Here is a 12,000-nt window from a genome sequence, read left to right on the forward strand (position 1 = left end):
AGTGAGGACATTGTGTGAAGAATCTATTCACGTGCTGAATGTGGAAAAGCATTCACTCAGTCATCCAGCCAACTGAGAAGCCATTGGGTTTGCACAGGGGAGAAGCCTTTTCAATGTCCAAACTAAGCGAAGTACTTGAAGAGTTCCTGGGAGCTGACATCCCATGTACTTGTTCACATTGATGGGAGTCCATTCAGTTGCTCTTACTGCAGGACTGATTTCAGGTGAGGAACTCACCCCACTCTACAGCAGTGAGTTCACACTGGGGAAAGGATGTTCACCTCCTCTGTGTCGGGGAAGGGATTCATTGAGTTATGGAAACAGCTGAAATGCCAGTGAGTTCCTGAGTAACTGCAGTGATGAAAGATGTATAATTTATATAAATTCCAGTTTTGGAAGTTGGCTTTTATGATAGAGACACTGAATGTGGGTCATTTTCTGAACGTTTTCTTTAAAATAAAAAAATGAGTCCTTGTGAAACAGTGACCTTCCTCCAGCACTGCTCAGAAAACAAGTGGCTGTGGAGTTAATGGGAAATTGTTGATTTACAACAGATGGGCAAACATCAAAGGACATTATCTTGTTTTCAGTTCAGAATAATCAAGGATTGATTTTAGTTTATAAACCCAGGGTTAGAAGGTATTTTATTCACTTTGGAGATCTGACTGTGATCAGAATCAAGTTTAGTCTCTCTACTATATAGAGCTCAGAATAATTCAGTGGGAAAAAGAACAAAAAGTCAGCCGAGTAGAACTTCTGAACCAGGAGAGTTTGGTTTGAGCTCTGAAGGTATTAAAAGCAGAAAATGTTTATTCTGAGATTTGAGAGTATTCATGAAAGAAAATTCTATAGTTCACAGGAAAAGTTTGGGCCAAACCAGTTCAGATATAACTTAGAGATTTAATATTGGGTGTAATTTCTCTGGATTTAAATCTGTGTAAATTGATTTGGGCACACAGCTGCAGCAGATAATCAGGAAGGCTTATGGAACATTGGCACTTTATTTCAAGGGGGTTGGAGTTTGAGTTGGGATGTTTTACTGCAACTGTACAAGGTGCTGGTGAGATCACATGTCGAATGCTGAGAATAGTTTTGGTCCCCTTTAGGGAAGGAAAGGTATCATTTCATTAAGGTAGTTCAGAGAATGTTCTCCAGGATATTCCCTCGTACGGAGGGACTGTCGTATGAGCAAAGGCTAAACTTGTTGGGAGTCTACTCACTGGAGTTCAGAAGAATGAGAAGTGATGAAACATTAGATTAGGCTTGAAAGGGTAAATGTTGAGAGGATTTTTCACCTCATGGAAGAATCTCAGACCAAAGAGTATAGTCTCAGAATATAGGGCCACCACCAATTTAAGACTGAGATGAGGAGGAATTTCTTCTGTCAACAGTTGAGAGCCTGTGGAACTCGTTGCCACACAGTGAGGCAAAGTGGCGCCTTGTGTAAATTGAAGGCTGACATAGATTCTTGATGAAGGATTATGGGGAAATCACAGGAAAGCAGCCATGAAGAATGTCAGATCAGCTCTGATCCTGTAGAAGCGGCTCAAGCGGCAGAATGGTGCTGTTAGGAACATTGTTTTTCTCTGTTTTTGTCTTGCGTAATAAACATGTGTTTTTTTTTGCTAAAGAATCTCTCAGCCTCACATGATTGACCACCAAATTAAGAGTAATCTCACTTGGAGACAGTCAGACACATAATTAAACCGGTCACCCAATGTACCAGAACATGTGAAAAAAGTCTCATCCAATACGAAATAATAAATGAAGTACAATTCAACCTGATACTCTCGTTGTTCAAGAAGTTATCCTATATTCACTCACAGGAGCAAAGACTTTCAGAAGCAGAGTGAAACTCTAACTTGCGTACCAGACTTAAGGTGGATATTTACAGAAGAAATCCCTCCCTCTCCCGTTGAGAGAGAGGAAGTTTCAAAATGAGTAAAGCGCAAGCAGCCCTCCAACTCCATTTTAATTTAATCCCTACTTCCTGTCACTTTTTTCATGTTAGCATTGCCCTGGTCACATTGTGTTTTTGCTGGTGGTGGAAAGTCCAGCAGCTGTTTTGGTTTATCTCTGTTCAATTTGAAAGCCTCTCACTGACAGCCTCATTTACAGTATTCTACCACCAGACAGGACCCCTGCAGAGATTTACAAGTTAATAAAAAAGGAAACACATGTAAAATGTATTCGTGGAACTCGGAGGGAAACAATTTTCTTTTGCTGGGTGTGAAGCTCAGGGTTTGTATCTCCTGCACCAATAGAGTATTAAAAACGAACTTGAACACAGAAGTAGCTGAAAAATGACTCTGGTGTGTAATATGCTCTCTTTCTGTACAGGCAGGGAAAACAGGATGCATGTGAACGCATCTGAGAATACGGTGTGCGTAGGGTCAGCAACGACTTGTTAATTTATGCAACATTTGTAAAAACACAGTGCACATTCCCAGAATCTGTGGTTCAACTGACCTATCCTGGATATGCTTCATGTATTTATTCAGACAAAGCTTTACTCTATATGACCTCCCCTACTTATATGTAACGCTGCTCCAATTCTTGTCAGAATTATGATGGGACAGCTTAAGTGGCCATGTGAGGGACAAATGTATTCATGGTGAAGGGATAAAGTCAGTTTCTTTTTTGAATAGCTGACTGTGTACAGGATCCCAGGTCATAGCATGAGTTGAGATGACAGAACTTGGCAATAGTGTAAACAAGGAAAAGAAGTGGAGCAAACTTCAGGAGGCTACAGGGATCCTGATAAAATGGACAACAAACCAATGGGTGGGATCCAAAATGCGTGCAGGGACAGTGAAAGTTCTGGTTTAATTTATGTTAAACTGAATCTTGCATATGTGGAAAATAAGGCTGGAATTCTGTCTGTTCAGGAAAAGCTGTTTCATTCATACTTCCTTGCATTTTAGAAAATGTTAGTTTGTTTGGCAGAAGGACATGGGGAGTTGTTTGAAGACATTTGGGTTTTGATTGATGAGGATGCTGTTCCCACAACCTGCTTCCAGGAAGTGCTCTGAGATAATTAAGTGCTTCACAGTGCCTGGATTCCTTTCTATGCTTCAAACGTGAATATATAGAAAAGCTTACATGTCAAATCAGCCACTGAAATTACTTGTTTGTCATAGTCGTAGAATGGTACAGCTTGGAAACGGGCCTTTTGGTCAACGTAGACGAGTTGGTCCAGACTGCCTAAATTAACCTAGTCCCATTTGCTAGAATTTGGCCCTTATCCCTCTAAACCCTTCCTATTCATTTACAATGTCGAAAAAGCATCTGGATATGTATTTGTACCAGCCTCCACAGGCAGCTCGTTCCATGCATGCACGACCCTCAATAAGTGACCGAGGGGCAACTTTTTCAATCTTCCTCCTCGCACCTTAAAACTGTACCCCTCTAAGTTTTGGATTTTGCCACCCCAGGGAAAATACCTTGCTATTCACCCTATCCATCTCCCTCATGATTTTCTAAACCGCTATAGGAGGTCACTCCTCAGCTGCTGAGGTTCCAGGAAAAAAAAAGCCCCAGCCTATTCAACCTCTCCCAACAGCTCAACATCCTTGTAAATCTTTTCTGAACCCTTTCAAGTTTCACAACATCCTTTGGATAGCAGGGAGACCAGAATTACACACAGTATTGCAAAAATGGCCTAACAGATGTCCTGTAAAGATGCAACATGACCTCCCAACTCCCATACTCAATGCACTGACCAATACAGACAGGCATACTAAACACCTTCACTATCCCATCTACCTGCAACTCCACTTTCAAGGAACTATTAATCTGCACGGCAACGTCTCTTTGTTCAGCAACATTCCCCATCAAGCTGTGCAAGTTCTGGCCTGATTTGGCTTTCCAAAAAGTAGCACATCATTTTACCTGATGTAAACTCCATCTGCCACTCATTTGAGTTCAGTCCACGAATAAACAGTTTCTCCAATTCCATACTAACCTGTTATGACTTTCAAATCCCGATTGTCTAAATATAAAATTTTTTAAAAAAGAGAGAATTGCAATCAAATAAAGCTCATGGGTGGATTAATTCACTCCTCTCTCACCACTGGGTGGAGGTGCATGTCTCATTCACTATCTACTCGTGATTGTACGTGATATGTGCCACCTAGGGAGCATTGCAAACAGTACAACATTAAATTGCGAAAGGATATTGAAGCCTGTAATTCACACTCATCTAGAATTCTATACATAAAGCACGCCAATCCACTCGATTAAATTCTAGTCCATGAACATTGGTATTAGTAATCCTAGACTGAAATCACCAGAACCATCGATTAGATGCTAGTTTGTTTTAAATACTCGTTTCAGCTTATTCATCAAAAACCCAATGTTGAAAAACAAACGAACAAACAAACTCAAATCTTTAAATCAAACATTCAACACATAATACAGCACACGTTCAACAACGACTTCAGTGCTAAACATACAACCGCCATTCTCTCTTCAGAGAGCCGCCCAAAACCTTACATTGAGAACGAGACCCGAGAAGAGGAAGGCAGCATATGCGGAGGGGGTACAGTACTGCAGATAGTAATATCTGGTCGAAAACATCATGTCAAGAGATACTGAATCGCTTTGCGGCTACTGGGGTCATTATTTCTAGATTTCTAAATTTATTGGTGTTTCTCCACCAGTGTCAGATCTTTCCAATGCAATTACAGGAAACTGCTGCATGGATGCATTCCGTCCAGACGGTTATAGCTCAGTAACATACCTGACGGCAGGGTGAATATTGTGTTACCGGTCTCTCAGTAATACGAAGGAAATTAAAATGAACTCGGCAGTGGTGACAGTCCAGTTTCTTTCACAGATGCTGTGGGTGGCCCTTAAAAGAGCCTTTGGATCGTCGGATTCAAGAACCTCTCTTCACTTTTTAGTGGCGCCCCCAGCAGCGGTTTTCTTGGGCAATAGCACGGCCTGGATATTAGGCAGCACCGCACCATGAGCGATGGTCACCCCTCCCAGCAGCTTGTTGAGCTCCTCGTCGTTGCGCACGGCCAGCTGGAGGTGCCTGGGGATGATGCGGGTCTTCTTGTCCCGGGCCGCGTTACCGGCCAACTCGAGGATTTCAGCCGTCAGGTACTCAAGCACCGCAGCCAGATAGACCGGCGCTCCGGCACCCACACGCTCAGCATAGTTACCCTTTCTCAGGAGCCTGTGAACACGGCCCACCGGGAACTATAGGCCAGCCCGGGACGACCGGGACTTCGCCTTGGAGCGAGCTTTCCCACCAGCGCCCTTTCCTCTCCCAGACATGGCCACAATATCACAAACACCTTCATTGAGAATGCTGCAATGCGCCCACATTCCGTCCTCTTATAGCTTCGAGAGGAATGGTGGTGCGGCCATTACTGATTGGTCACATTGTTCAGCGTCTCCTAATATAGTTTCAATTCCCAATCAGAAACCTGCTTCACTCACCAATCCGGGGAGGAGGCCGCAAAATACCGGCGCCAAATCATCAACTGCTTTCTTTCTTCCTCGAAGAGCCCGCCAAAATGTACAAAAGAGGGAGTTTTACAAACAGGAATGCGTAAAGAGTTACGAGTTAGTTTAGTTTGAGCTTACAAATGTACGCTTCACACAATCTCTTTACCTCATTCAGTCCATTTAAACCTCTCAATTTCGGACCTTTAGTGGGATTTTCTGAACTTTAAGTACAAGCGGAAACAAGATCAAAGCGCCAAAAGCCACACTCTGCAGCATTCTTTTTCTTTCAATTTATTTAAAAAGCCTATCGGTATATTGATAAAACATCAGACATCGTTCTTCCCGGTGAGCGCATTAACAGCGAACACCGTCTCTGGACAATATTTTAAATTCGCGCTCCCTTTTCGTACCTGATCACACCTCAGCAAAAGCACAAATTTGCTGTTCCAGTTCTGGTTTATCTCGGTTCATTTTGAAAGTCTCTCACCCACAGAACTAAGCCTCATTTACAGCACTCTACAAACGGACACAACTCCCGTGGAGATTTGGAAATTAAAACAAAAGACCAGCGATTTCAAAATGTATCTATTCGGGGGATTCAAGAACAGGGAGACTTTTTTTTTTCCAGGGATGAACTTCACGGTTCATACTCCACCACGGTGTGCAGCTGCTAAACTGACCGAGTATTAAAGGACAACTAACAGAATTAGCTCAGCAATGGCTGGTTTAATTTGCTCTCTCTCTGCAGGTAGGGAAGAGACTGTATGTGAACACAACCGAAAACAAAGTGCAGAGGAACAGCGATCACTTATCACACAAACTTAAACAGCCAAATGTATAAATAGACGATTCCCCAGAATCAATTTCAAACTAAAGCAAATCAGTAATAAACAGACAATGGCTCAGCTTCTTTTAATGAAGTTGTGGGTGGCTCTTAGAAGAGCCTTTGGGTTTTGGATGTGTGTTTTTCAGCACAATGTGGTGCCTTACTTGGAGCTGGTGTACTTGGTCACCGCCTTTGTACCCTCCGACACGGCGTGCTTGGCTAGCTCTCCGGGCAGCAACAGCCGCACGGCGGTCTGGATCTCCCGGGAGCTGATGGTGCTGCGCTTGTTGTAATGGGCCAGGCGGGAAGCCTCCCCCGCGATGCGCTCGAAAATATCGTTGACGAACGAGTTCATGATGCTCATGGCCTTGGAGGAGATGCCGGTGTCGGGGTGAACCTGCTTCATCACTTTGTAGATGTAGATGGAGTAACTTTCTTTCCTGGATCGTTTCCTTTTCTTGCTGCCTTTGCCTGGCGCCTTCTTGATGATTTTCTTCGCGCCCTTCTTAGAAGTTGGCTGCGATTTCTTCTCATCAGCCATAATGACGATCACTTTCAGATACAGAATAAAAGAAAGCAGGCTCGGAGCTCGCTTTTTTATAGCCTGCCGGCGTCAGCAATGCTAATGAAGGATGGGGGAAAGTCTTGTTCCTGATTGGGTAGTTTACAAGAATGTCAGACCATGACATCAGCCTCTCTGTGATTGGTTAGTGTGGGACACAATGTGGATCTGTCAGGGTCTGCAACGAAACGTGAAACACCAAATGAAATTTTCATTTTCTGATAAAGGGTCTCGGCCCGAAACGTCAGCCTTCCTGCTCCTATGATGCTGCTTGGCCTGCTGTGTTCATCCAGCTCTACACCTTGTTATCTCTGAAATTTTGGTACACGGCTCAAACTCCCAGCTCAAACTCCCAGCTCATTCTAAATTGAACTGGTTATTGTCATTTAATGATATTTTGAACACAGTACCTGTGAGATTTTAATTGTGACAACGTGTTTTATTCTGCTCATGACAATCTTTTGTGTATAAAATATTATTTTGTTTCATCATTACGCTGTAGGCAGCATTGTGTTGTTAAGAAATTCAGGTTTACGAGGGATAGTTTGCCGAATATCTGTGTCTCTGCAATCTGAAAATGGGAGTGCAGTTATCAATCTATCCTTGTCTGTTCATGCAGTGTGAATGATTATTATTCTCTCACAATCTTTTCCTGTTATACAGTCATAGAGATGTACAGCATGTTAACAGACCCTAGGATCCACCTTGTCCATGGCAACCAGATATCCTAGATTAATCTAGTACTATTTGCTAGTATTTGGTTTATATCCCTCTAAACCCTTCTTATTCACATACTCATCCAGATGCCTTTTTTGTAGTCTTATCAGTTGTAGTTTTATCAGCCTCCGCCAGTTCTTTTGGCATTCAATCCAAATATACAACACTCTGTGTGCAAATGTTGCTCCTTCAGTTCCTTCTACATCTTTCCCCTCTCACCTTAAATCCATGCCCTCTAGTTTTGGATTCTTCTATCCTCGGGAAGAGATCTTAATTATTCACCATATCCATGCCCCTCATAATTTTATAATGTTCAAATCAGGTCACCACATTGCCTCCAACACTCCAGGGGAAAAAAAGCCCCAATAAGCCCTGCCTACTCAGTCTATCCCTATAGCTCAAACTCTCCAACCCTGGCAACATACTTGTAAACCTTTTCTGAACCGTTTCAAGTTTAACAACGTCTTTCCTATTGCAAGGTGAGACCAGAACTGAATGCGGTATTCAAAAAGTGGCTGAACCAATGTTTTGTCCAGCCACAACATGACCTCCCAATCTGTACACTCAAGCACTTACCAATCAAACACCTTCCTCACTGCCCTGTCTACCTGTAATTCCACTTTCAAGGAGTGATGAACCTGCACTCTAAGCCCTCTTGGTTTCGCAACACTTCCCTGGAGCTTACCATTAAGTGTGGAAGTCCTGCCCCGATTTTCCCTTACATCTTGGAGCACCTCACATTTATCAAAATTAAACTCCATCGGCCAGTACTCGGCCCATTGGCACTTTTGATCAAGGTCCCAATGTAGTTTGAGGTCATAGAGTCACAGTGTAATACAGTATGGACAAAGGCCCTTCAGCCCAAACTGGTTCATGCTGACCATGGTTCCCTTTCAGCAAGTTCCAATTGCCCGCATTTGGTCCATATCCCTCTAAATCCTTCCCATCCATGTATCTATTCAAATGTTTTTTTTAAATGTTGCTATTGTATCTGCCTCAACCACTCTCTCTGGCAGCCTATTCCACATATGCACCACTCTCTGCGTGAAGAAGTTGCCCATCAGGTCATTCTCAAATCTTTGCCCTCTCACCTGAAACCTATGTCCTCTAGTTTCCAATTCCCCATCCATGGGCAAAAAACCCTATATGCATTTATCCTATCTATGCCCCTCATGATTTTATACACCTCAATAAGGTCACACCTCATTCTCCTACATTCCAAGAAATAAAGTCCTATCCTGGCAAACCTTTCACTATAACTGAGGCTCACCTGTCGTGCGATAATCTTCTTTGAACACTTTCCAGTTGAACCATATCTTTTTTACAACTGGGTGACCAAAACTGTACACAATACTCCAAATGTGGTCTCACCAATGACTTATACAACTGTAACATAATGTCCCAACTCCTATACTCAGTGCCTCAATCAATGAAGGCCAGCAAGCTAAATGCCTTCTTTAGCACCCTATCCACCTGTGATTCCACTTTCAATGAACTACGTACTTGTACTCCAAGGTCCCTCTGTTTCACAACACTCCTCAGGACCTTACCATTTACTGTATAAGGCCTACTTTGGTTTGACTTTCCAAAGTGCAACACCTAACACTTATCTGTATTGAATTGCATTTGCCAATCCTTAGCCCACTTCCCCATCCGATCAAGATTTTTGATGATCTTCCTCGCTATCAATGATACCTCCTAACCAACCACAAACTTACTAATCATGCCTTGTGCATTCAAATCCAGGACATTTATGTAAATAACAAATAACAAAGGTCACAGCACCAACCCCTGTGGCACACCACAAGTCACAGGCCTCCAGTTGGAGAAACAACCTTCAAACATCACCCTCTGCTTCATACCATCATGCCAATTTTGACTCCAATTAGCTAGCTTTCCCTGGATCCCATGCAACGTAACCTTATTACTCGCCTGCCATGCGGGACCTTGTCAAAGGCGTAACTAAAGTCCATACAGACAACATCTACTGCCCTACCCTCATCTATCCATTTGGTTACCTCTTCAGAAAGCGCTAAAAGATTTGTCAGACATGACTTCCCACACACAAATCCATGCTGACTATCCCTAATCACACCTTGACTGTCCAAATGTTGGTTGATCTTGTGCCTCAGTATCCTCTCCAATAATTTGCCTACCACTGATATCAGGCTCACTGGCCTGTAGTTCCCTAGCTTGTCTTTGCTACCTTTCTTAAACAATGGAACAACATTAGCCACCCTCCAGTCTTCCATACAACTTCACCAGTGGATAAAATGAAACAAAAATCTCTGCAAGGGCCTCTGCAATTTCTTCCCCAGCCTCCCACAACATCCAAGGATGGACTTGATCAAGCCCAGGGAACTCATCCACCTTAATACGATCTAAGGCTGCAAACACTTCCTCTATGGTAATATGTATGCAGTTCAAAATATCTCCACTTCTTTCCCTTATTTCCTTAGTTTCCATGATACTTTCCTCAGTAAACACAGAGGAGAAATATTCATTAAAAATACCTCCCCATCTCCTGTGGCTCCAAACAGATGGCCATGCTGATCTTTAAGGGGACATAATCTCTCCCTAGCCACCCTTTTACTCTTAAGGTTAAAGATAATCCCAAGAGGATCTATATCTATCTTATCTGCCAGATCCATCTCGTACCCTCTTTTTGCTTTTCTGATTGCCCTCTTAGGTGTGCTCCTACACTCTTTATTGTTATGTACGGATTCACTTAAGTCCGATAGCTTAAAACCAATGTATAGCTTCTTTTTACTTCCCTGACCAGAGGCTCAATATCCCTCAATAACTCAGGTCAGTATCTTCTGTCATGTCTGTCAATTTCTGCTGTTCAAATGGGTAATGTTATTAGCCTGTACCATTCAGTTTGTACTGTGTGAATGCGTGGGTGTAGTTCTCAATCTATGCCTGTCTGTTTCTACTATGAGAATGCATGAGTCTTGTTACCAGTCCCTACATGTCCATTCTGCTGTATCAATAGGAGAGTGCAGTCATTAATCTGTACCAACCAATTTCTGCTCCATCAATATGTAGGTTTAGTTAGTAACCTGGTTGTTTCTGCTCAGCATATGTCAGTGTGTCGTGTGGGAGATTTTGTTCTGTGAATATTTTTGTGCAGTTTCACACTGCACCTGCCAGTTTTTACTTTGTGAAAATGAGAGTCTGGTTCTAAATCTGTAACTGTCAGTTTTTCCTTGGTAAGTTTGTTTGTACAATTATCAGTCTATCACTGAAAGATTCTAGTGTATGAATGTGTAATTGTAGTTATCACTCTGTCCCTATCAGTCTTTGCTCTGTGATTCTATATTGTATTTACTAATTTGTCCCTGCAGGTTTCCTGTCATGTGAAAATGGCAGTTTTGTTATCAATCTGTTTATGTTTGTATGTGCTCCGTGAATGCTTGGCAGCTATTATCACTCTGTACCTGTCAGGTTGACAGGTAATGCTCAATGAATAAATTTTCAGTCTGTCCATGACAGTTTCTGTTATAACAATGTGAGAGTTTAGTTATCACTCTGTTGCTGCCAGACTCTCCTATGTGAATGTCTGATTGCTTTTTATCAGTTCTTTCCCCGTCAGTTTCTGTGATGTGCTTATGTGAGTGTGGTTATCAATTTGTACCTGCCATTTTCTGGTTATCTGAATATGAGAGTTTGGATATCAATCTGTAACTGTCAGCTTCTGGTGTGTTAATATTTGAGTGCAGTTATCAATCTGTTCCTGACGGTTTCTGAGATGCAAAGGATGGGAGTTTAGTTATCTATCTGTCACTGTCAGTATTTACTGTGTGAATGTATGAGTGTAGTTATCTATCTGGACCTGTTCATTTCAGCCATGAGAATATGCAAACGCAGTTACCAATCGATGCCAGTCAGTTTCTGCTATGTTAAAATGTGAGCTTAGTAACCAATCTACACATGGAGTTCCTGTTCTGTGAATGTATGACTGTCATTATCAGTCTCTACCTATAATTTTCGGCGATGTGAATAAATGAGTTTAGTTATCGATCTGTATCTATCCGTTTCTGTCATGTAAATGTGTGTTTGCTGTCAATGTGCCCCTGTCAGTTTCTGTGAATCAAATGTGTGACTGTAGTTATTCATCTGCCCCTTTTAGTTTCTGCTATATTAATATGTGAGTGTAGTTATCCATTTATGCCTGTCAGTTCCTGCTATATAAATATATGACTGTCATCAGTCTTTACCTGTCAGTCTCTGCTATGTGAATGAGAGTTCAGTAATCGATCTGTACCTGACACTTTGTTAGGTTTATGCGCATCAGTTAACATTCTGTGAAACTGGGAGAGTTATCATCAGTTTGTTCCTGTCAGTTTCTGTACTGTCAATACGAGAGTGCAGTTATCAATCTTTTCACTGACAGTCACTGCTGTGTGAATGTGTGAGTGTATTTACCAATCTGTCC

At 42.3% G+C, this 12,000-nt stretch overlaps 1 protein-coding gene and 1 pseudogene across 1 annotated transcript; both read right to left on the reverse strand.

Moving 5' to 3' along the window:
• Positions 1-4,778: 4,778 nt before the first annotated feature.
• On the reverse strand, positions 4,779-5,357 carry LOC125481998 (annotated as a pseudogene).
• Positions 5,358-6,354: 997 nt separating this feature from the next.
• LOC125481997 (histone H2B 7-like) lies at positions 6,355-7,021 on the reverse strand. The gene has a single exon (XM_048593966.1). It carries the CDS (start codon positions 6,822-6,824, stop codon positions 6,444-6,446), a length of 381 nt encoding a protein of 126 aa, XP_048449923.1. The 5' UTR covers positions 6,825-7,021; the 3' UTR covers positions 6,355-6,443.
• Between the last annotated feature and the right edge of the window lie 4,979 nt (positions 7,022-12,000).

The sequence above is a fragment of the Rhincodon typus genome, unplaced genomic scaffold (genome assembly GCF_021869965.1).
Source record: "Rhincodon typus isolate 14 unplaced genomic scaffold, sRhiTyp1.1 hic_rhity00004887, whole genome shotgun sequence".
NCBI classification, from domain to species: Eukaryota; Metazoa; Chordata; class Chondrichthyes; order Orectolobiformes; family Rhincodontidae; genus Rhincodon; species Rhincodon typus.